General features: G+C 37.4%; 1 protein-coding gene across 4 annotated transcripts in view; it reads right to left on the reverse strand.

Moving 5' to 3' along the window:
• Positions 1-753: 753 nt before the first annotated feature.
• Positions 754-26,765, reverse strand: part of ACOX3 (acyl-CoA oxidase 3, pristanoyl) — a 32,539-nt gene continuing 6,527 nt past the window's right edge. For all 4 annotated transcript variants that reach the window (XM_054633176.2, XM_077177763.1, XM_077177762.1 and 1 more), the window contains 13 exons: positions 26,602-26,745; positions 25,644-25,732; positions 15,926-16,022; positions 15,337-15,519; positions 13,936-14,058; positions 11,548-11,668; positions 10,969-11,088; positions 9,875-9,988; positions 8,360-8,475; positions 5,612-5,786; positions 5,069-5,136; positions 4,295-4,381; positions 754-1,172 (listed from right to left, as the gene is read on the reverse strand). In XM_054633176.2, coding sequence (XP_054489151.2) covers positions 1,053-1,172; positions 4,295-4,381; positions 5,069-5,136; positions 5,612-5,786; positions 8,360-8,475; positions 9,875-9,988; positions 10,969-11,088; positions 11,548-11,668; positions 13,936-14,058; positions 15,337-15,519; positions 15,926-16,022; positions 25,644-25,732; positions 26,602-26,745 — 1,557 coding nt within the window. In that variant the 3' untranslated portion in view covers positions 754-1,052. The remainder of the gene's footprint in view (positions 1,173-4,294; positions 4,382-5,068; positions 5,137-5,611; positions 5,787-8,359; positions 8,476-9,874; positions 9,989-10,968; positions 11,089-11,547; positions 11,669-13,935; positions 14,059-15,336; positions 15,520-15,925; positions 16,023-25,643; positions 25,733-26,601; positions 26,746-26,765) is intronic.

Here is a 26,765-nt window from a genome sequence, read left to right on the forward strand (position 1 = left end):
AAAGAAGAAAGAATAGAGGCAGAAAAACCACAGGCAACACTGACTATCTCTGGTGAAGAAAAAGAAATTAAAGAAAAAAAATACAGTTTAACAGGATAACTTTTATCCATTTTTCCAATGGGACTATAAACAACAGCCATAGGAGTTCAGACTTTTTCTTTGGCTTTTTTGTTTTTAAACTGAAGTGTGTTGAGGGTGATAATTCTTAATTGACCTTGAACGTGACGTGGTAAAATTATTAACATTTAAAGACTACTCTTAGTCTGGCTAAGAAGCTATCTTTACTGAAAGAACATTCCTTCCAGCTAAAAGCTAACAGTGTGATTGTTTCCAATTTCCCACTTCTGAGCTAAGACAACACAGGGTGTGCCACTAATCAGAGCCATCTTTCCACACTGCCACGTTTCTGTTTGGTTCCTCAGAACTGGGGCAGCCAGCAAGCTCCCAGAGACATCCTGTGCCCCCAAGGACAGACAGCTGCCTCTGCTGACACTGAAACCATTGCTTGTGCTGACCTCTTCCTTTCTGGTCTTCTGAAAGGCAATACAGGTTGGTTCTCTGCAATCTGAGGACAGGGGAGCAGAGGGAAAGATGCTCTCCCAATGTTCTCTCACTATAATCATAGTTAGTACAGGTTTTGTCCAGCCTGTCCTAATGTTTTTTTTGCCTTTATCAGCTTATTCATAATCCCTGGTGGAAAATGGTTTTTTTTAATTATTTACCTTCTGGAATATGAAAATAACAACAAGAGAGTGATTGGAAAATCTTTTTAATATAAACTTTGCAAAGCAATGATTAAAATAAATCTTCATTTTTTAAAATTTAATTGAGTAAATATGTATAGTGTGCAGATGTGTTGTTCTTGATCTTGTCATTATTAAGTTAACAGTCCCTCAGATCAAGTTGGACTTGATTTCAAAGTTATTTTAAAACCTGGCACCTCTCAGTGAAAATCCCTTCCATTTTCAGCGTTCATGAGGCCTCATTTCCTCCTGATGTCTGTCACAAGGTATCCATCTCAGGCCCATCCAGACTCTTAAAAGCTGTTTGGTTTACAATCTTGACCTCAGCCTGCCTATAACAGGTTTATTCATGCAAAATTCTGCCCACCATGAAGGTCTGCTCAGAGCTTTGTTGCCTTGAAGGATCTCTCCCCACATATTTTTGTATAACTGCAAAATAATAATTAAAAAGAATTAATGCACAGAGAAGAAACAAAACTTCCACAAGACAAATTATTAAGTTAACTTATTGCCTGAAATGAGATTTTGATTGAATTTCTAGATAAAAAATGTGAATAACTATGTACAGGCAAGAACAAACAGAACAATAAGCACAAAATTTCAAAATCAGATTTCTGTATAAATCATTTAGACCATGCTTGGATAAGAGCAGGAAACCAGAAACCTTTATTATCTCTGGTTTTCAACTTGACAGGAGTTGTACTATCAAAGGTAGAAATTTGGAAACAAGATTAGATTAAGCCAATCTTTGTTCTGTCCAAACCTGAGGGTTGTGTCTGAAAGCACTCATGGACAGCTGCTGTTATCTTTGTTTGAACACACTTCTGGAAAGGAACAGAACTTCTTTCCCAGTGTGAACTGTTTGATTTGAGCATAAGAAATTCTTCTCTCGAGAGCAGATTGCTTATTTGTCATTTTACTAATTTGCAATTTTTTTTGCGGAAGAGTTAAAAAGAAACAAATTTTGCAAAAGTAGAATTTTAACAATATTTGTTAATTCATAATTAACAAAAGCTTAAAACTTTAAATAACTTTATAGCAAAATCAGAAAAGAAAGAACATATTTTCAGCAGTAAGAGAGCACAGTGTAGCAAAATAATAATGTAGTACAAAAGCAGTCAGTGAGGTAAAGTGAAATGCCTTTTTTCTTCATCAAAAGATGCTGTGGTTCTAAATATCTGTGATGACATAAATAAATACTGAAATATAATACATTTAATATTAAATATATTTTACCTTGATTACATGCCTAATGTTAACTACTTATTCCATTCTAATTTGGATTAAATATTGTCTAACAAGTTTTAATTAATCCTGAAATAAATGTGGCAATACCTTCACAGATTTAGGCTGAGATTAAGATTCACTTTTATGGAGAAATTATCCACACCATCAAAAGTTCCTTTTAAAGAGAATCTTAATTCTTCTTTAGGGCTTAAGGCTGCCTATAAAAAAATTTGAAATCTTTCTTCAGCTCTAACTATGATCTGTGGCTTACAGTGCAAGGCACTCCACTGCAGCACAACACAATTTATCCTGAATTAAATTCACCTTTTTGTTGTACTTGGATAATCTATTCTTTAAAATACTGTAATTTTTACTAAAATGTTTGCATTGGTTCTTAGAAGGTGCAAAGCTATCAATGAATAGAGGATTAAACATAGACAGCCAGGAGACAATGATCTTTAATAAGCATTTTGAGTGAAGGATTGGCAGCCTTTTTTGAATTTCAGTTGTGTAAATATTTACACAAGTTGAAAACCACAGACTTACAGGCAATTCAGAAAACGTTCCTGAATTTTATAGAACATGGGTTGAATAGCACTGATTAAAATTATTTTCTCAATGATTCAATGAATTTATAAAAAAGTAAGTGTATGAGGAAGTGTTTAGATTCCTACATGCATTTCTCATATATTATGCTCCTAATATTAATATCTAATAATAATAAGTCTCTATGGCTTCTGCATTTGTAAGAGCTAAGAGGTACCCAATAAAGAGCCAGCCAAATCCATCATGACAACTTTATCAGCCACTGATAAGAAATCTCCAGGTGACTGCTGGAGAGGGGATACTATTCTAGGAATGGATCACTGTGTACTTGTACCATATTTTCCATTTCTGCCTAAAGCATCTGCTCCCAGCTTCTGCTAGAGCCAGAGAAATGTGTTAAAATGGGCTTTTGGCCAATAGAGATACTTTTAACATTCTAAGAAACTATGTTCTTTCTCTGAAGAGTTACCTTCAGAGCTCCCCTCCCATGACCTCTTGCATCAATTTAATCCTCAAAAAACTTATAGAAATGGAAACAAAGTTTCCAGTAATGATTACAACCCTCTAGGAGATGGCTGGATAGGTACAGCCAGCCTTTCCTGCCTCATTTGTAAAGACTGCTAACAAAGTAATCATTGTGTTAGGTCAGCTTAGAAACATCTGTTCTGCCCTCTGTATTTCTGGATCACCATGGGAACAAGGGGCAACTTCAGACAAGAATTCACATGAAATACTGAAAACCACGGAGTCTGATGCAGCATTCCTGTCAAACATCCTGGCAGGCTCCCCAGGCTCCAGGGATTGTCTGCAGCATCCATCCACACCAACCCAAACTAACAACCCAAACTGTGCTGTGACACTGGCCTCTGCAGAATAGTTATCCCACAGCTCAGCCCTGATGAGTAGGTTTGGCTCAGTAAGCAAGAATTTTGGGTTGCTGAGATTTTGGAAAAAAGACAGATCTTGAAATATGTAAAAAGAAAAAGGAAGAGAGAGACCAGGAGCTGTTGTAGCCAACTCCATGGTGCACCTACACCCCGAGTCCTGCTTGTAGGTCTGGTTATGCCACTTCAGAAATGATATGGCAGAAGCAGAAAATACACAGAGAAGGAAAACAAGGTCTGTCATAGGAATGAAAAGGCTCCATAGGTGGTAAATAGATATGGACTGGGACTAGGAAGTATTTTCTAAAAGTACTCATAATTAAATTGTAGAAATGATGGTGTGATAAAAGCCAAACGACAGCTGAATTTGAAAATGGATGGGAAAAAATGGAGAATAGCTACATCTGTGGCTACTAAAGAGAATGATACAAACAGAACCTATGGCATGAGACATCTCTTAAACTGCCAACAGCTGAGACATCAGGAAAAGCACACCTCACTTTTTCATCTGTTTCCCAGTGTTCTCTTTGAACATCCATCCCTGTCAGCCACAGAGTATTCTGTGAAGTGAATCCAGTATGGCTCTTCTTATGCTCTTAACTCTAGCTTTGTGTAACTACACCAAAAAATTTCTCTCAGCCCTTTTTCAGTTCAGTGCACAGATGCCCACAACAGCAAACTACAGCAATACAAGTCTCCCATTGAAGTATATCTACAGTAAATGAAAAAGTTCATTTTCTGCTGACATCAATTTAACTCTGGCAGTATTTTCCACTGAAAAATTGTCTTTCTTTTCTTTTGTACTTGTGAAATGTCTTGAATATGTTAAGGCTAATTACAGGCAATAATCTTCTTCATGATTAAAGTTACAAATTTTACAATGGGTTTTCTTACCTCTCCACTTGCTTTACCAATGGCAGAATTGAGAATGAAGTCAGAAGGAGCAAAGGCATCAACCAGGGCAACTGCATCATCTTTCAACTGTTTAAAACCAAAAGAGACACATTTGACAACTTCTGCACTTGTCTATGGCTGAACTAGAGAGCAGCATAAAAATTACTTTCATAAAGTACCAGCTTTGATAATTTAAGAGAAATCCACAATTAGTAGCCTAGTTTTATTTCAATTTCTTTCACTCCCAGGGTAACTGCCAAAAAAGACTGTATTTCAAATGTTTTCTTCCTTTACCTAGGGGGTTTTAAACACATTTTAACCAATTTGGTGCTGTTTACACATATAAACATGAATCATTTTGGACTTTAAAAATATAATGACCAGATTCTTCTTTGAAGTGCTGCTGACCTGCAAAGAATATGTTGCAGTTTGGAAAGCTTTAGTGTTAAGAAAAAAAACCCCACAAAATCACTTAGAAATTAAATAAAAAGAACTGTGTTGAAATATTTCACTGGCTTTCTAATAAAGATTGCAAGGCCACAAATGCTATGGTGTTGTTTGGTAGGACATATTGTTTTCCATTTATTGAAATAAATTAAGACTAGATTCAGGGTCAGTGAGTTGCTAAACTTCACAGAAAATTATTCAAAAACCATTACTGTAATATCCTGCTAACTTATCCCATGAAGTACAGAATAATCTGATGATTGTAAGCTATGTATCTCATTTTTAGTGTTTATATACTATATATTTAATCACAATAAACAGGCTTACCCTGTAACAGAGCTTCAGAATAGCATCCTGAATAAATTTCCCAGGTCGTTCCCCTGAAGCATAGCCACCTAAAAAATATTCACAGAGAAGCTTATACCAGTTAAGATTACACTGATAAAAACTTTTTGCCAAGTTCAGTAGTCAAGAGTAAGTAACTGCACCTGTGTAATTGAACTGACAGTATTTCATTAATGAGCTGACTGCAAAACTCTTAATCTAAGCTATACAGAGCCTTTTGCAGTAATGAGCTGCACTACAGCATCTTGCTGCCTATCCCTCATCCTCTCACACAAGCACTGGATCACAGGAAAACTTCTTCTCTCTCCATCATCTCTGAGGTAAGAGAGAGACTTTTAGGTTAATTTTTCACTGCAGATTCCTGCTCCTGAAAATTTGGTCGGGAATGATTGTTTTGTATTAAATAAGCAGTAAGAAAATGCTGTAACATAAATCATCACTAGGATTCCCTGCCCTGGCCAGGGAGTACTTTTTGTACTTTTTATAAAAGTGACGTGCACAGCACATTCAGGGAGCTGACCTCACCTTGGTAGAGCACAGCCAGGTGTTTACTCAAGGACCAGAGCCCATAGAGAGCACTGAGATGCCTCAGCACTGGCTGCAGAGCTGCTGGGACACTGGGATCGTGGCTGTAGTCGTGGAAGCGCTGTAAGGCTGTCTGCTCAATGAAAGCCAGAGCCAGAGACCGACAGTAGTACACCTGAGGAGACAGGGGAGAAAAACACTGAGGAACAAAACACAAACACTGAGGGAAAAAATACAGCAAAACACAGAGAACCAGCCCTCAGCCTGTGCAGAATGGCATTGGTGAAGTTAGTGGAGTTCTGCTGATTCATGTGTGATGATCTAGTTTGAAAAATTCTAACAGGAGGAGAAAACACTTCCCACAATGTCTGTGCAAAGGTTAGTTATGGAATGTCTCATGAAATGCCTATTAGAAGTAAGATGGAATGCCTATTACCAGTGTAATTTGGCAGTTTCAGACAGGCTTTATGGCATCAAGAAGCTACATCAGAGAGAAGACAATGTAAAATCAGGTCTGCTGATTTTAGGATTGTTAAGAAACCTATGTGAATCTAAGAAGAAAAAGGTAGGCTTATATTTATTTAATATGATCCAGAGTTTTATAAAGAGAATACAAATCTTCCTATTGAAAAATTATTACAGTCCCTTCAAATAATAAAAAAAATCTGATCATGTTAGCATGAGTGGATTCTGTTGATGGATTGTAATAGATTGCACTATGGTTTGAAGGAACTATTCATCTAGTCCTTCCCAGCTATCTGATGAGAAAGACAAGTCACCAGTTACTGTTAATGCAAAGCATATAACCTTAGGTGATTGTATGTACTAACATAGGAACACTTGTCTACATTTATGTACTTCAGCTTTGTTATATGTGCTGCCATGGAATGGATTGCTGACTGACAACACTCTAGCTGATGAACAGCAGGGGAATATGATGCCATTGCTGTCCTGGCTGACTTGCTGCAATGATGTAACTCATGTTTGTTTTAAGTTGGTTTTGTTAAGGTTTGGGTGTTTAATTTTTTTCCTGTAGAATTAGTTGATTATTTTAATTCTTTTCTTTTAAATAATTGCAATATCCTTGCATTTAGATCCACTGCAGCATATAAAAAAGTCACATTCCAAAGATCACTGTCTCTCTCAACAGCAGCTGCCCAGTGGCACACTTATGTCCAAGCTCAGATACATTTATAAACAGCAAAATACACATCCTTTATTCCCTGCAGCATTAAGGAGGACTGCCCCATTACTAGATGTTTTTTTGAGATATGCTAATTCCCTACTCAGAATGAAATGCATCTTAACATCCCAAATGAAACATTAAGAATTATTTTCCTGTTGTTCTCCTCTATAATTCTATTTTCCTCTTTCCATTGCTTGCACTTCTGTACTGTTTCTATCAAACTGTGCCCAAACCAAAATAACCTACGGATAGACTAGGAATCTCTTCCAGATCCCCCATAGCATGAACAAATATTTTGTATTAGTTAACCACTGGGCTGATAGAAAAGTGTTTCTTCATGCCCAGAAAGCTTTAAATCAAATATGTACATGTCTTCAAAGCATAGCTTGTAAATCATTTTCAAATGTTTTTGAGGCATGACATTTAAAATAAAAAGTCCTGCTGTCCTGAGGATGAATTGTAGAGAGAAAAGAAAAACTAATGACCTAAAGTATATCTACACCTATCTCAAAAGCAGTTGTGTGCCCAAACCTCTCTGAATTTTAAATATAATAGATAAGGAAATCTTCATACTTCTGAGCTCACCATTCTAATGCACTGGCCCAAACACCAGCTTCACCAAAACCTGGCTAACTGACAGGCAATCAGCCTGGAGTTTCTGGCAAGTCCCAGTCTGGATTTGACCCTGAAGAATTTCTCTATAAGCTGCTTCTAGGGTAAAAGCAGGAAAGATTTTCTCCCCCTGTTAGTGGTTTCACACAGATCATCCCCTGTTGAAGACAGGCTGGGACTTTCTAGGTGCAGAGTTGAATGTTGACTATTCCTTCCTGCTGTTTTTTAGCTTTGCAGATAAAGTAAATGACACCAGCCATCTTCAGGGAACTGACCAATGACAAATGACAAGTGCTCATTCCTTGGATGTGAGCCAATTTTTCTCATGGAGGTAGTAGAGGAATCTGGTGAGCTTGGGGATAAATACTGAAATTTGGAGTTAAGCCATTCCTAGCTGTTAAAACTATCTGGTGAGAGAGTGGATCTGCTATATGTAAATTGTCAATGTTTCCTTTTCAGGTTCCAATGCTGTCAGTCTGGTATCTTTCATGAGTACTTTGCACTATAGGAATTAGAGATGAAAAAGACCTATTAGGTCATCTAGTTTACCTACCTGCCAGAGCAAGATTCTTTCCTACACTATGTATTTGGCCACAAGTGCAGATGGAGAAGTAATAATCAGATCTGCAGTTTATTTAATACTAACAGATTTAGTCTTCAGAAGTTGTGCTATCAAAATTGCAGATATCACACAGCACATGCCTGCAACTTTTCTGAAGCGAAATGAATCCTGAATATATCCTGGAAGATTTCTACTGATGGTAACTGTCCTCATGCTATCATGTTCTATGCAATGCACACAGTCAGGTATTAAGTTTTATTAGTTATTTGACTTGCTGCTTTATGGTTCAGGAAATTGTACTTTATGACAAAAGAAGATAAAACTAAAAGAAATTGAAAGACTTGGATGAAAAGAAATAAATAAAATAAGAAAGATTATTAAGTATTACCTGACAGTTGTTTTTTGCCTCAAAATCACTTTGTCCAGCCTGCTTCTCCTTATTCATTTTTAGGTCACTTTCTCGGAGCAGATAGCAAACCAACCATTTATAAGCTGCTAAAGGAACTATGAAAAAGAAAAAAGCAAAATTTTTAACATTCACAGTTATGATGCAAGAAGTCACATGAAAATTCTATTGCCAGCCCCAGATTTTGTTACTTGAGATGAAAAGTGAAACCATCAATTAATCAGTCCATTGACATGTCACTTTTTCCATTAATGTAGATACAATAACTATCTGGGGATAACAGTCAGATTGTGAGGGTACAGTTGAAGACATAATCATGTCTGGCCAAACACCACTTCAAACTGATCCCAAGCTGGAAGGCAAGGTGTATCCACAGCTCAGTTTAGACTTCTTACTTGAATAAATTTTGTTTGTTTTTTTTTTTTTTTTCATATGAAGGCTTAGACCTGCAAGGTACAAAGTCTCTTCTGAGAGTACAAGAACAGAAGACAGTCCACAACTACAGGAAGCATGTGACTTGCACCATTGTTTTCACTGGTGGCTGAATGTAATCACATTTAAATTACTAGCTTTGCACATAATTGTGTCATATTTCTAAGAGCAGCCTAGAACTATTAAGGTAAAAGGTTATTCAGCATGAAGTCCTTGCATGAATCCAGGAAGCTTGTTTCTCAGCTGAAGATTTAATGTAGAGGATACCTTATGGTACAGGGAGTGTTCACATGCTGCCTAAATTAAGGCATTTAGATTAACAGTCCAGTTTCTAACAGAATGGATCAAGAAACAGATTCAGACATTTTTTAAACTATGGTCTGGTTCAGTAGGTATTGCATGAGAGGAGAGAACATGTGCTGTTGCTCTCTCATTATGTGTTGGTATTTTTTTTAACTTTTGTGTCCAAGGGCCAATCTGGGCTCAGTGATACACAAATGGGAACAGCATCTAATGTCATACTTGACTTGATTATAGCAGAGTAAAGCAGGAAAACTACAGGGAACTCTTTTTCCACCATTACTAATTTTTCTCTATACAACAAAAAGCATCAGTCAAAAGCAGATGAAATTCATGCCTTTTCAACACACTTGTAAATCCCTTGTATGGTTTTCTAAAAGAAGCTATTTTAGTCATAGAAGGTAGTGGCAATTAATCCCCTTAGAACTGGAAAACAGCAATACAGTGGTGAAAAACCCTAACTCAGAGATGCTATTTTAAGGGAAGAATAGAGAAAAAGTAATACCTGATGCTATCTTCCATTCCAGAAATTAATTTTGGGGAAATTCATTTTTGCATATGAAAAATGCAAAAATGCATATTTTGAATGTGTTTTGAAATGCAAACTATGTTCTTAGTAAATAAAAATGCATGTAATACAAGAAATGTCAGCAAATATGACAAATATCTAATAAGCAGCAGAGGTTGAATCTCAAATCTCTGGATCCTTTCCATTGGAAAGGAATTTAAAGTTCTAGAATCAGTCTAATAACAGCAGAAGCCTACCTGAGGAGTCCATGCAATCTTCAACACTAATGGCTGTGAATTTCCAGCCAAGAATATGATGGTAGTCTTGCAAAAAGTTTATTGTTCCCAAAGGGGATTCAAAAGGAGCTTTATCTGAAATACCAGAGAAAATAAAAATGATTTATGAGAAAAGAAATCAGACTTTTTGGAACTAAAAGCCTATTACAAAGCCATGCATACACTTGACAGGCCAGATGCAATTAGACCATAATACTTATTTTATTATGGCCTAGTCCAGCCAAAAGAGGACTGGTAGACAAGTGTGGAAAAACCTGACATCACTGCCTATAATTCTTCCCCATAAGATTCAACTCCAACTGCTGAGTTTTCCAGCTCTGTAAGATGCTAGTGAAACTCTTTCCTGGAAAACTGAAACAAAATCTAGAGAACTACAAGATGTGGTGATGGATATTGCTACCAAGTCAGGTGATATGAACTGTTCCAAGTACAATAAACAGACTTATGATGACTTTACCAATACAGAGTCACAGAATCATAGAATGGTTTGGGCTGGAAGGGACCTTCAATGTCATCTTGTTCTAACCCTCCCATCCTGGACAAGGACACTAGACCAGATTGCTCCAAACCCTTATCCAGCCTGGCCTTGAACAGTTCCAGGGATGGGGAATCCACAACTTCTCTGGCCAACCTGTGCCAGTGTTTCATTGTCCTTGCAGAGAAGAATTTCCTCCTAACATCTAATCTAAATCTCTCATCTTCTAGTTTAAAACCAAAGGTCATGACTGCCCATGTAGACAGACAGCTCTTCAGACCTGGATGCAATCCTGAGGTAATTCAGTTGAACTAAACTGCACTTCTCAGGGAGTAAGATATGGCTTAACCTGATTAGGGATGGCAAAACATCTAGCTAGCTGCTGCAAGACAGAAGAAAGAATATTTCTTGCAGCAAATATTTCTGTATTGGGAATGCACCATATGATGGAGTCTGAAGCACATTATTTATGTTCCACAAATTATTAAATGACTGTCAATTGCTTTCAGTATGAAATTACCTCCTGATTCCATTAGCTACACACTGTTAGGTGCAGCAAGGTTCCACAATGAAAACATACCTCTTATGCAATTCATCCAGCTCATTAAGTAGTTGCTGGTTTGCTGGAGCAGGACGTTGTTATCTCCCTCATATGTGCAGTTTGGATCATTGTCATTTCGGATTTCACCCAGACGATTCACTTAAGAACAAGTGCACAGTTTAATGTATTGCAACATACTAGTAGAAGCTAGGAGAGATTAAATAATTATTCTGTGACAAAATGCTGTCTATTCCTGTACCTAAAACTACTGCTACAAACAGATGAACTTGAAAATTCACTGATTACCTTGTACAGTAAAGATTTTACCAAAGTGTGGCATTAAACTTCCAAGAGAAATTTTCATCTATAAAATCTGCATCTTTATATTTGAAACTGAGACTGAATTACTTGTACAGTCTGTCCAAACACTGGTGCATATCCTGTATGGGTTTTTTTAAGACTTCGGGTATGAAATAAGATTTAAAAATATGGATATGAGGATAAAACACTTTCTAAATACATTACTAAAATTTAGAAATCATAGCACAACAGAACACAAAGAACACATCAAAATAACCATTCTCTTTCTGGTCAGTGCATGCAGTGTCTGTAACTTACTGGCAAGGTAACCATGCCCTCCACAAGCTTCTCGGCACTCCTGGGCTGCCTGCTGAGCAGTCCAAGATGCCAGTGATTTGCTGGCAGCAGATAAAGCATGAATCTCACGTCCCAAATCAGCCTTTGAGAAAAACAAATTATAAATGAGGAATAACTTTCATAGAAATTAAGCTGGTGACCAGCTAAAGCCATAGATACATGTGCTGCTTTATAATGAATAATAACTGGCAATACAGACATAAAAGTCTCTGAGATCTGTGTAAGTGCAAAGTGTACACTTTGGTGCCACAGAAAAACCCTGCCACAACTGAGGAACCTTCAGCACCAACTTTCCTATACGAGACAGCAATAATTTGTGTCAGGTAATGGGCACATGGGTGCATCTTAGCTCAGCTGTACCAGCAGGTACAGCATTGAGTTAATTCACCACCTGCCAAGCTTTCCCTCCCAAAAATGGAGAAGCAGGTGGTTGAGAGTGGCCTGTCCAGAAAAAGCTTCTATTCCCTCTGTGACATAAGCAGTATCTCTCTCCCTAGCCAGCAATAGGATAGTTTAAAGTTTATTGCCTGTTGTAGTGTGTTTTTATATTTTGTAATACTTCGAAGTAGTTTGTTTTGTATTCCCATATTTTTCCCAAATGGTTTATCCCAGACTGTACCCCCCCCCCTCCTTTTACTTGTGTTATCCCTTTCCCGGGATGAAATCATCCCCAAACCCCCACCCTGGCTCTCTGTCAGTCACTCAGCATCCCAGCCCCCTATCCAGAAGTTTCGGTCCAAGTTATCGAGTGATTAGCCAGAGGCTAGGGGTCAGCCCCCCAAACCCTGCCCCATACGCTGTTTTGTATGTCTGTCCCCCCAGCACCCATCCCCCAGAGATACCTATTGGTCAGTAAATGTTATCTACTTTTGGTTTCCACCTCCCTTTAAATGTAAGCTTGGGACAGCCCTCGGGGCTCTCGGCAGGAAGCCCCCTGAGGTGCAGGAGCTCCTTCGGGACTCCTTAATAAAACCTTGGATTAACCCCTGCTGGGAGTCGGCCCTTTCTCTTCTACCGATGTCTCTGTCGTCTCTGCTGCAGCAAAGGCAACCAGCCTGAGTGCCCTCAGCACCCTCGGGGCACAGAGAGTGTCTCCCCGCAGTCGGCCGTGGTGGGGCTGCTCCCCCAGTATCTGCCGACTCGGAACTGGCCCAGGGGCTTGAGAGGCCTGCAGAGAGACTGAGACAATTGCCTTACACAGTTCTCACTGATCTTTTAAGCATCAGTTTTGCAAAGAGGAGGAAAATTTTTATGTACACCCTCAGAGACTCCAGAGAATCATAGTGGCCTGAATTTACACTAACTCTGTTGACCTTCTTCTGAAAATGCATTTGGAATTCTGGGCTTGGGCTTGATGAAACCAAAGCTTATTTAAGAGCACCTCCCTGATTGATGTTGTTTGTTTTAAGATCTCCTGTAGAACAAAAGGAATTCATAAGAATTACATTCTTAAAAATTTTAACAGCAAGATTCTTTCCTATCATGACTTTTTCCTCATAGCCACTGTTTCCCCTAAGATTAGTGACTGCACTGCAGACATCCAGAGATTAAGTATCAGGTAAAAACCTGATATCAAACCTGAATCAAATAGATTATTCTGTGTTTTGTGCAAAGAGGAGAAATTAAAATACTCTACCATCAGTACAAATTATTTAGTGAGCTTTAGCTGAAAAAAGCTTGAGGATTTAAGAAAGACCTGAGCAATACACAGCAGTACGTAGGCCTTAAAATGTTTTATTGCCAAAAATTATAAAAATATATAAAATTTATATGCTGTAAAAACACAATACTGCAGTTAATTTGATAAGAATCAGTCCTTGCACAGAGACTCATAGATTAAACTATTTCCTCTGTAAAGGGATGACTTCCAGTGGGCTGACTGTGGATGAAAAATTCAGTACTAAGACTCAGAAGTCAACTTTTTTCATTAAAAATATTTATTTTAATGCATGAATTTGAATTTCAAACTCAAGTCAGACTCAGAGAGTCTGTGCAGGAATTAAGATATTTTCGGAAAATCTTTGATATATGCTCCCTATATAATCATTTACAACAGTCATAAGCTGAATTTACAACATCATAATATATTTATGATGAAAAATTCTGCAAGAGAACACAACCTTCAATCCCACAGAAATCAATAAAATGTTAATCACTCCATCAAAACTAATCTGAATGCTTTTCTAATGCAACTTCAATCAGTACTTTGAATGCCCCATATTTCTGACACATTGCTCTATCATTCCTGATCATAAGAAAGCATAAGACTTCTAAATTGGTCTTCCATTTAACAGTTCCCAGATTACTATAGTAAGAACTCAGTGAAGAGGAAATATGTAAACATCTCACCTGTCTCTGACTCCTGTCCTTTGTCAAAACACCTGCAAAAAACTCTATGAAGTTCCCAAACAGGGACTTTGAGAAATAATCTAAGGCATATGCAGCAGCCAGATAAGGTAAAAGACGCCATTGCTGGAAAAAAAAAGAATTAAATTGATTTGATTACAAATTGATATGTGTTTTTAATAGTTATTATATTGAACCAACTCATTAATTTTTACTGTGTTCTAAATGGAAATCTGCTTAATGGAGAGGAGAACAATAACCACCTATAATATAATTTAATTACATTTAATTATGTCATAGGTGGTTATTGTTCTCTTTATACAAGTTATGGTTATATTATTTTAGTTCTCACATTTCATGAATTTGTGATAAGCATTCTTTTAAACCTGGGAAAAAGTTCACTGAAGCTTTGGGGACCAAAGACATATTTTTGCCATGTGTTTATAAAATGTCTGGCATGCCAGGGTCAGTCACGATTCATAAGTTTCCTCAATACAAACATACAGAGATTGTAACCATTTCATGGGGCTCACAAAGGAAAAGAAAAAGTGCTTGAAAGTCTTTGTGGTAAAGGAAGAAGGGAATGAGAGTTTCAGCAAGCAGAACCCACAGAACAAGCCAAAACTGGGAAAAACTGAGAGACTCAAAGAATAGTGGAAAGCACACCCTGGCTTGTTCAGAAATGGTGGAAGGCACCTTCCACCAGTTTGCAGAAACTCAAGAAATCTTTCAAATCTTTCAGCATTGCAAGGTAAGTGTCAACTTGGAAAAAGGCACCCACACTGCAAGGACCAACTGGGCAGGTTTGTTTTCAGCACTTATTATATAATAACCTCTGTCATTCAGCAGATCTGAGTTTTCCCCTTTTCCCAGTTATTCTACATACAGTTTTTTTATTTTTTTCATAGCAAAAAGTGTTTCTCATCAGCATCAACTGCAGGTAAACCTTGGTTATAATCCTCTTAAATCACTATTAGCTTGAGAGTTTACCACAACGAATGTCATTGAGTTCTGTACTTTTAAAGCATACAGGCTACAAATGAGAAACAGCATAGCAACAAAAGAAGCACTGATATTTTGAAACAAATGCTACTTTCTACATCTGCAGTACTTTTGCACGTGTATGTAAGACAGCCTTTCTCTTACAAGGTTACTATTTAGAAGACAAATGCTTCCAGCTACTTCAGAGAAACATGAATTTTTTTTTGGTTTTGCTCTTTCAGAACTCGTTCTAAAAGCCTGGTCATGCCAGGAGAAGGTTTTGAGTTGGAATGAACCCCCACAGCTGTACTAGAATGATACTTCAGGTGACATAGACAACTTTAATTTCACTGTGACCTACAGTAGCTCTGAATGTGAGTTTCATTATATAGAAGTCTGCAGATTGAATTCCAAAGTATTTACCTGTGTTTGGTACTCAAGGACAGGTATTTCTTCATCCTCAGTGGGTCCAAACTGACAGCGAGCTGCTGAGAAGCGAATGGCTATTGCCAAGGCAAGCTTTAAGTTGGTTGTGGAAAGTCCTGTGATCATAATTCTGCCACTGGACAAGGATCCCAGAGCTGCACTGAAACGTTCTTTAACCTCCTGAAGGAATAGAAAGCACAGAATGAATGCTGAGGCTAACATTTCATTTTACCCCCACAAAGATGCAACTTGGTAGCATGAGAAGAAGCAACTTTGTCAATTTTGTCTCTTGACTCATTCAGATGAGGCATTCAGGTGAGACTCAGAATAGTCTTGCCTGAACACAGTCAAACTCTAAACTCTTTGGGACAAGTGGAAAAAATACAAAATTTAGTAAAGTCAGCAAGGTGAGTTGAGACATCTCTGAAAGGCAATTAAAAAACCAACATTCATACCTCATGTGAAATTGCCAACAGCCTTCTTAAGTTCAGGTATCCAGTACTTCCTGACATAATAGGCCTGTTGCTCTGTCTCTCAACCTACTTATACCTTTGTATATTTAATGAAACAAGATCTTGTTTCATACCTTGATAGAAGTTGAGTACTTCCCCTCTGCTGTGACATCTCCAGCTACATTCAGTATGTTTTCTTTTGGTATCCTGACATTATGGAACATGGCAAATCTGTTTAAAAAAATACACAAACAGTATAAAATCTATGTCTTCATAGTCTGAGGTGTTCATATTACAGAAAAAAAGGTCACAAGAAAGAAGGGATTGCAGAATTATCTCAGGCATGTCAGTGAACTGAAAACAGAGCCCATCAGGCCAAGTAGGCAATTTTAGGGAAGTATGCCTGGGACAACAAAGACTTTCAGACTCAGAGCAGTACAATAAATTCAAGAAGAGAAATTATTTGTTATAACTCTTCTGATTTTTGGTTTTTTGTTTCAAAAAGATGATGTTTACAAAACCAAAAGAACTACTTCATTGACTCTAGGAGACCATTTTAGCAGCTTTGTAAGGAAAGAAGTAAAAAAGAATGGAAGGATAAGTAATGTATTCTGGTTGAGGGAAGAGACAAGTGAATTTACTTAATAGAGACCTTGTACACAGGCAGTTTGACAGGTACTTTCACTGACACCTCAGAAAGCTGAACTGCATTCTCAGGCTGCATGACGTAGGTTGGCTAGGTTGGAACCCCAGCAGTTAAAAGGCTTGGGAAGATGAACAACTTCCTTCTGCCACCTAGAACAGGACTGGGCCATTCTCATTCCAAATAATTCCCTGCCTCAAACAACTCTGCAGAGCTGTATTCTTAACTGAGGTGTTGTTTATTCCAGTCTGGAGACTGCTTTGGAATAGAGACACTATATATTTTTATGAGTCTAAAATATAGACCTGTGAGGATCACTCATTCTACTGCAATACAAATAAGGACATAGCTGAAATAGTGCCCTGATAAGGAACTGAAAGTAAAATTTTCCTTTGTTTAAACTTAAATTAGGAATTCTATTCCCTGAAATGTGGATTCTGAAAAAAGGAAGAGCAGCATAACCCCTTCTAAATTGCAGCACTCTAGCAGCAATAAAGATGGAAGTTCTTAAGGTAAATAGACTGTCCTGAGTATTCATACAGTTCAGGAAGAAAGTGATTTAATTGTTTCACCCAAATGGGCAACACAATTTGGCACAACAGCAGCAGTATCAACCCCACACATGAATATCTCACTATCTAATAGCACTTGAAAAGCTGTATTTGTAATCAAAGAAAATTCCTTTTTCCTGCCAATAAAGGCTGATCTATTTAATATGGCTCACGAGAGCTAGGTCTTTCACATTAATAAATTACATAAGGGCTGCATTGCTGCATGTGCTTTTAAATTATGAGTTGTTTCCAAGGAAACAAATCTGAATACTGAATTTATTCAGCCTTAGAGATACACAGAATTTTCAGACTTAGACACGGAGAAAGGCGTGCTATCCTAACCAAGAACCAGCTGCCTCAACAACTCCAATAAGTGCTTTGTTAAATGCCAATTTCAGTGAGACTACACTACTTAGTAATAGAAGCAAATTCAGATTTTCCAAAAATCTGATTTCCATCTACGTTAATATTTTTTTCATATCACTGAAACTACAAAATATCTTTCTAGAAAGATCTTTTGGCTAAATTCACATTCTCTGCTCCCTATATCCCAAAAAGAATCACAACAAAAATTGTATAACAACCAATATTTTTAATCAATAGCATGCACCTAAGAAAGAACTTGAGCTTTTAAATTATTATTACTCATTACTTTAATTACAGAAGTGTGTGTGTGGCAAGGTTTAGGTTTCTAGTTTATACTCATTTTTCACAGTTGCTGTCCACCCACAGAATTCCAAGAAGGTGCTTCCTCCTAGGATCTTACAATGCAAGCATAAGGTAGGAAGCTACAACTATGTTCAAACAGTGAAGCAGACACTAATTACTGAAGAATATTTTCCTGACAGGATGCCTGCCAGTCACAGCACACCAGTAGCTCATCATTTTTTACAAGCCATTAAGTCAAATGAGAATTTTAAAAATCAGAGTGATGAAAGTAAGACAGCTCCATGGATGTTTATAAGGATCCCTCCCAAGAAGGAAGGGATGCATGGAAGGAAGCAATGAAACATTATTTTAAAAAGCTATTGACTAGGTGATAAAAACTGGAATTATAAGCCAGACTAAAGGAAGAGTTGACCTAACTCTAAGAGATGATACAATTTTTGGGGCACATATTAGACCATATTTTAAAGGGCTCCAGTTCTTAGGCTTTCTCTCTGCAAATACATATCTGGAACATGCTTAGCCTCCTATGTGATGAATGGTTAAGATTTCATGGCAGCATTCACAGAATCATTAGGCTGGAAAACACCTCCAACATCAGAGTCCAACCATTACCCCAGCAGCACCATGTTCACCACTAAACCACATCCCCAAGTGTGACATCCACACATCTTCTGAACACTTCCAGGGATGATGATTCCACCCCTTTTCCCTGGGCAGCCTGTCTCAATGTCTTAACACTAATTCAATGAAGAAATTTTGCCCAGTATCTAACCTAAACCTCTCCTGGTACCACTTGAGGACCCCTCGTTTTGTTTCGTCATTTGTTACCTGGGAGACAATGACAATTAATAAAATGGCAAATTGTCCTCTGTTATGTGTTGTGTTTTACACTGTAGTGATTAGTTCAACTCACTGAGCTAAGTTGTGCAGTTGTAGAAATTTTTTTTTATATTGACCTGTGCTTGATACTTCATAAAAAGCAAATTGAAAGCTACTACTTTATAAACCTATATACCAATTGCCTACTTTCAGGAATTCCAAGCCTACTCATAACAAACATGTGATAGATGTGTGCTAAACAAAACAGCTCCCAAAATGACCTAAACAATTTTATCCACTTTCACTTGCTGTAATACAATCCCAAACAGTTAAATCTAAGGGAAGTCTTCTGTTGGAAGGAGTGAAAAACCTTCAAGAAAGTTTTATTATAATCTGTCTGACACACATATAAGGAAGCTAATTCTGTACCACATAAAAGATGACCTAAAATTATTATGATTGAAAAGTACAAGCACACCCTTCTTTAATAGCTTCACTCACAGCTAATGAACCAGAATATTGAATTTCCTCTCATTATATGGTAGCCTATTTTCTTAAAATCAAAATGAATTCAAGTAATGGGTTTTTAAAGTTTAGATTTTTTCCCTTGATATTCTCCATTACAGAAATATTATATAAAGATATGTGGACATGCATATTAGATGGCAAAGACTTTAAGAAGCAAAGCAGAGGAGCAGAACTAACAATTAAAAATTCAACAGAAAATTTCCATGTGTAAAGGAATAAGATATTTTGCCTATAAGCACAAGTGTTGAAAATAAAGGCAGAACCTCACAGGACTGGTGGGTTAAGTGACCTTGTGAGATTGCTGCCAACTGCTGTTATGCTCCTTCCCCAAGAACTTTGCTATTGGGAATTGTTAGACATACTGGCCAATTGGAACTTGATATTGGAACATATTAAAAATAAATAGTGAGATTTAATGAAGTCAATGATCACATTTTTAATGGTTATTAGCCTAGAAAGCATGGACTTGGCCCACATCTGTCAACGCATTTAGGGGAAAAATCTCCTGAAAGAATTGAAGAAATATCTTACAATAATGGAACTGTATACACAGTCATGGGGATATCATGTACCAGCAAGCTTGGAAAATGGCTAAATTTCACACAGTGATGACAAGACCAGAGGTCTAAGAGCTGCCCTACTTAGGGCCTCTCCAGCACAGCAGATAGCGTGACTGAGATTAGGGCCTCTCAGCAAGACAGACAGACAGCTGTCACTTTCAATAGATATCACAGGCCTCTACAGCAATGTGCAATTTTGCATCCTGTAGACACATTTTTACCACAGATAAAAAAACCCTGTGTCACATAGATTTCTACCAAGAGCAGCTGAGCAGAGGAAAGTGCCATTCCAATAGCAGCATTCTTGTTTGGGTTCCTTGGCCAGTAGTTTAGGGAACATTTCAAACTAAGTTAATCTCACTGACTTTAAATCACGCAATAGTAATTCATCTGGTGTGCAGCAATGCTGATAAAAGAGGAGCAGCTGGAAAAGCTACAAGCTCCTTTTGCCAGTACTAAAGTAATAAACTGTTACCTATAGTACAAATAGCTCAAACATGCTTTGATGAACTTCAGACTCACTAAAATCCTTTTCTGCCAGCTTTTGTTACTGACTACCTTAGAGATGGTGCAATCATCTCTAATGCCAGACTTCCAGCCAGAAACAGAAACCAGGTGAATTGTATTGGAAGGCTGTGAGTCAATTAATATCAGGGCTGTTTATGGGATATATTAAACCTTGGGAAGAATAACATTTCAGAGGTTTGATGAAAACCTTGCAGAAGGAAAGAAAACTGCCACAAATTCTAGACTGATGCTCACAGAAAGGTTAGAGCTGAGAAGAGTTACTCTTACAGTGAAATTGTGTGGCAGTATTTTAGTTTTATTTTCTACAATCAAGGCTGTAATGTAAGAATGCAGCCCTGTACAGTAATGCTCAATAACAATGATAAAACAACATAGTTTATAGCCCTCCTAATCCTAACCTAATGGACTTCACAGGCACACAAAGACTCACTCACACTTAAGTTCTTACAGTCCAAGTGCTCGTGTTGTGAGGAGCACTGGATGAGCAGACTCCTGCAGCTGTCAAGAGCTGACAGAGCCCTGCTAAGGAACAAAAATGGCTGGTTGAAGTTCACTGCAGATGTGAGGCTGTATTTCTGTGCATCAAAGAACAAATGTGTGACCAGATTTAAGTCTACCTTTCCCCATTTTCACCCACATCAAGTGCCTTTCAGTGTGAACTAGCTATTGCTGTAGAATCTTGAGGCACATGAACATGACAAAAATGAGGGAATAAGGCAGAACTCTGCAGCAATGTGACCAGAGCATAGTAACACTGTATGTACCCACAGAGTGTCCAACCCTGACTGCAGAAACTACTTGAGGGGGGCAAAGCAGGGAAATGTCAATGATTCTGCTGCAAAAAGCACAGCTTTAACTTAAACTGTAAACATGCAAGACATGTTTGCAAAATACCTAGTTTTAACTGTGGAAGTGGCACTTTTCACAAGAACTAAAGTGTTCATGGTGTATTCAGATAACGTAAATACAGGCACAAGCATTTTAACATTCTTTTTTCATCTCTAGCTACTTCATTGCTATTGCTATCACAACTGTTTGATACTTAGGTCCAAGGCTGTAAGTCAATAAAAAATATTAAACAAGCTCAAGCTTGTTTATTTGGGAAGAAGGACTCATTTTTAGACTTAATTTCTTATATCTCTGTTCTTTTTCCTGTACTGAAACAGCCACTCCTAAGGCCTTGCAGTGAACCAGACCTGACAAATTATCTGACTGAAGACTACAAAAATTGGTAGGGTTTTTTTTCCATGAGCTTTCATGCAGTTCCAGTTCCCCTACAGCTACATAAATGTTCATCACAGCAGAAAGAAAAAGGCAGTGTGGAAGTAGGAGCAAATAACCAAAGAAGCTGATTATGGATATTATCTTCACTGAACTACTGTTTCAGATTGAAAGATGAAGTTCCAAAGACTATTTAGGCTTCAATCATGTATTATAGCTCCTATCTTCCTGGTGAAATAACTGCAACAGTTGCAAAATCTAAATGGGCATTAAGAGGATAAATAGTAGAAGACAAAAAGGACTAGACTGATTGTTCTGTCCTTAAACTAGCAATAGCAGCATCATAATGTATTATTGGCAGTGATGCTGAAGTACTAATGAAGAAACAAAGTATGAATTAACCATTTAAATGCACTTTGTAAAGGTTTGGAAGTCATATGAATATATCCCATCTTTGTCAATATATAAGGAATTATAGTGAGGGCTTTCTGAGCCATCTCTTTCCAGAAGGATCCTTTCACGCAATTCATTGCTTTTCTATCAAATAAATCCCCTTTACTCATTTCTTCTTGGGCATTGTTTTGTATTCAGTATCCAGAACACTGAATCTGGCCTCATTGATTGCTAGAGAACACGCTGAACATCTTAGTGTGTTGTATGTGTGCAAAGATTGGCTACATTTTAATTGTACATGAAAGGCTGTTAAACAGCTCATAAACCCCACCAGTTTTCCCAAGCCCACAATTATCATTAGATCCAGCTAACAATTCTTCCTCTAGAAAGACCCTTTCCTCCCCTACAAAGGCTTAAGGTAAAATGACAATTTCGTTTCTCTAGTTCTTCCCTTACAAAGGGTTTTATCTGCTGAACAAACTGCTACATGTTATCAGCTGAATGGAGCTCAGAACATGTTTTACAAAGAGAGGCATGGTAAGCACTACTTCAGAAATACAATTATAGCTGATTTTCACTCTTCCCCATGCAGATACAGTTGGGCATTGTTTCCATCTCTGGAGAGAGGAAAGCAGAAATTTGCTGCTTCTTACAACTGGACATGAAAATGGTTCACCAGCAATTCAGTGTCAATCATTTACTGATGTGCACTGAGGTAATGGGCAATCTGGGCAATGTTTCAGTAGCTAAGGTACATCCTCTCCCACCCTGCCCCCCCCAAAAAACCCAAACAAACAAACAAAAAAAACCCCACCAACAAAAAAAACCCCACACCTAAGGAAGGAAACAGAAATGCACATCAACACATAGCCCAGCTCTTGTTTTATGTGTGTGCCACCCCTCCACTCCTTATGCCTGCCACGCACTTTACTGAAAAGCCCCTGAAATCCCAAATACTCGGGGATCTTTTCAGTAGTTTTTTTCCCCTCAGCGACTACCATTTTGGGTCCTCAGTGAGCAGCATATTTCAAAGACTGCCAGAGCACTAGCAACAGGTGGACATTTTAATATTATAAAACAAAGACTGAAGCATTTGCATCCCCTGGTGGCAGTCTGATTTAACTTTGGTAACAAAACACGAACCCAGTTTAAACTCTCCATAAGAAAAAATAGAGTTCTATTTTTACCCCTTTATGCATCGATTACACAAATTATTGTAAATTTCCTAGAGAAAGAAAAATATTTTAAAATATTTTACAGTGATTTTGTCTTTTTTTTGTTGTCAGGGCAGCTAAAGTTACAAAGACCTGCAAACACCATGTGATTTTTGGACATTCACATTATGAAACTATGAGAATTACTTGGAAAGATAATTTTAGAAATGGATTCACACTGCAAAAATTTCCACATTATTTCTGACATTCTTTCTCTTACTAAAAAAAAATTATACTCTGCATCAGTAGGAAACCAGCTTTCAGCCAAACAACCCAAGAGAATAATTGTTTTTCAAAGCCAGAATGGACAACTACAATCAACTACTCTGTTTTCTTACATAGCATAAATCAATTGCATTTTCTAAGGAGGCTCTGGAATTTCTTCCCCATGACCTTCATTAGTGTTCAGGAATTTAACTCTCTGTATCCATATTGAAAATTATTGGCGTAAATTTCTTGAAGCACAGGAACAAAAGCAAACATCTGTCAGAGATGTCAGACTCTGATCCCCACTGTGACCACATATCCTGAGTGTAACTATATGGAAATAGACCTGATTTACTAAGTGCTCATGGTAGCTGAACCAGACTTCACAGACACATTCAAAATAATCTGGCAGTGCATGTAGTGGAGACTAACACAAGCCCATGCCTTCTCTGAGACAAATGAGGATGTAAGATTGCCAAACAGCAAAGGAGAACACCTTGACAAGGTGTATGTGGTGAAATTATCTCCCTGTGGATCCTGGCATTTTGCAGATCATGCAACCATGATCTAGGGTGGCATGGCTTGTTGTCTCTGCACACAAATGCAGAACTTCCTCTCCAGTCCCCATCCAGACCTTCATGTGCCTCTGAGAGCTGACATCTCCCAGCCCTGACGCTTCTGACATCTCATTGTGAACAGGAAAGTTGCAGAACAAAACTTGGTTCCCTGGTTCTTGACAACAATGTTGGCCTGCCTGCAGTCTTAGACCTCTCCAAAAAACAAAGCAGCTAAAGTAGTTTAGGAACACAGGGTCCTGGAGTTTTTAGCTAAATGAGGGGTATCTATGGGTAAACTTGGGCTCCCTCATACTTCTTTCTTAATCTACAAGTGCTGTCTTAAGGTTTCTAATGCAGGGACTATCTTAATGCATATTTAAGAGATCTATATCCATGATTGGGGTTCTTTGGGCACTACTGTTTGAACTAATAATTTTCTTAAAACAACATATACAAGTAAACAGGAATGCCCTATGACTGCTTTAAATGACATATGATGTCAACTAAGATAAGGGACTTCATCTGACATTAAGATAGGAAGTCACTGTTATCTCACTTAAGGAGTATTTTATGGATTATAATTTCAAATTATTCAGTTATTACCTGTATTTGAATAAATACTCTATTTTTTTCCAGTAGATAATGGAGAAAATTATTTAAAATTATGTACATTTAAAGTCACATAACAAGCATACTCTTCATTCCCGTGTTGCACATAAATCCATATTGCAATATAAGAATGAACAGCAGAATTTAAATACTTCTGTAGAAATATGAAGTTGAATAACATTTAGATTACTCAGGCCCATGCTGCTGTGCCATCTGGTGGCTACTAGTCTGTAATGCAGAAGCAGAAAAAAAACACCCACCAAACCTTAAATAGCCCTCTTTTCCAAGTCTTTCTTACAGTTTTCCTCTACAAATTAATTTTGGGTTGTTTCAGGTTTTTAAAATTTATTCCTTCCGTGTCTTCAGGAAACAGAGAATCAATGATAATGAGCCAAGTAACCATAAAATTCCTACAACATTCTGGAAAGACAGTTACTGCCATAATGTTTGAAACCAGGATACTTTCAGATGTCTATAATGTGTTTACTGCAATGATCTGTTTTGAAGGACAATACATAAATCTGTAACAAACTGAATCAACAGAAAGAAATAAATTTGAGGCATAAGGAAGTGAAACCTTTCTTTACCATTTAAAGTTTATGTCTTTATACAGAGCTATGTAACTAATCTAACAGTTTAAATAACTTTTACATAATGATTGTTTTAATGCAGAAATACACCTTTGTTTTCTCACTGTATCTCCTCCCCATCAATCACCTTTTGGGTGTTATTAAAGTAGACACAGAAAGGCCCTTGGAGTCCATGACTAAGAAATGGAGCCAGGTATGTTTTTATTTCAACTGTACACACACAATACAGAAGAAAATAACTAGCATTTGCTTTCTTGGCTGCAGTCTAGAAATCCCATGGTTTAAACAAGAGACAGTTTCTCTCTTTGGTCTCATTTATCTTAATCTTTACTGAAAATAAACCTTGTCTGGGGCCACCATTAGCCTTCCTGTGGGCTGGAAATCAACAGAAAAAATAATTAAAGTCTTACATCCAGATGTGTGCAGAAGCTGATAAAGCTCTTTACTCAGAACTTACTAGATTTTTTTCCATTATTATTGTTGAAGAGTCTGTAACTGCAAGACTACCTGGGGAATATTCACAGAATACCAGGAGCACTTCACATTTTCAAGAGTGAGAAAGGCTGAAAGGTTGTTAATATTCAGATAGAAAATACTGAAAATCAAGATCTTTCAATCTGGATTTTTTTTTTTAGAAATATCAACAATTTTAAACCACTAGTGAACATTTCAGGAGTAAGGACAGAACAGATACAGGGGATCTTTGCACCACTGCAGTATGACATAACCTAGAATGTTTTCTCTTTCAGATGTATTGACTTACCCATTATCCAACCCATTCAACCCAATTTTCTTTCCTACATCTCCTACCATCACACCTGGCATTGGTAGGAGAGTTTTTGTGTCTCGAATCTGTACAGAAGTGAAACAAAACATTTCAGTAACAGAGCAATGAAAGCTATCGACTGAATTTTTCCAAGGTTGAAAATATTCCCAACTTGTACCCTGATATTAATGATAAAGAGACCTCTCTGTTTCTTTCAAGCACATAATCCTGCATATAACTTGACTTATGCATCTTCTCATTCAGGACACAGATACTTTAATGAAAATTAATTTGGAATATGGCATTAATTACATCACTGTTTTAAATATCACTTGACAATGATGACTGCTCTCATCAGACTAGCACTGAAACCTCCTTCAGGTGTACACAGACAAAGCAGAAACCATTGGAATTTTTATGTAGCAATCAGCTTTGAAATATTACAATTCTGTAATAAACTTTGTTCAGTCTGCAGCTAGCCTAGTACATTTTACTATGTACAAGTTTTGTACTACACCAATATATTTTCTACGTATTTTCTGATGCCTTTAATTCTATAAAATTATTTCTGTTGTAGAAGTTTGCAGATTTCATGAAGATCAGCATTAAGCACTGGCAGACATAAATCATCTTAAGTCCTGTGCAAGACTTTCAGGACTTCATATGACACAGACGAGTTCTATCTATACAAGTACCAATATCATCTGGAGACTTTTCAGCTCTTCTATATTTTCTGAAGGTTTTGCAGAAAACTGAGAGTATAAAACCAGCTCTACAACCTTCATAAAATCAGTGAACATTTAAAAAAAAATATCCTGGTTACAATTCCAATAAAACGTAAAGGTATTAAATAAAGAATCTGCTGGTCAGGTATAAATAACATCATAACAAAGTCTTGAATTTGAACCCACTCTTCCCCAAAAGAATAAAATTATTAACAATATTTCTACCCTACCTGTACAATAAAGGGATGTAATCCTTGGCACTGTCCATCAGGAGTATAGAGCTGGGCATACAAAAGTGCATGAGTGGCATGTTTCCCCAAATTACCAACCCAGAACTTTGCAGCTTCAAAGTCAGGTGTATTGATGACAAATTCCTGTGACCAGGAAATAAAAA

Source organism: Agelaius phoeniceus, chromosome 4, assembly GCF_051311805.1.
Source record: "Agelaius phoeniceus isolate bAgePho1 chromosome 4, bAgePho1.hap1, whole genome shotgun sequence".
In the NCBI taxonomy this organism is placed as follows: Eukaryota; Metazoa; Chordata; class Aves; order Passeriformes; family Icteridae; genus Agelaius; species Agelaius phoeniceus.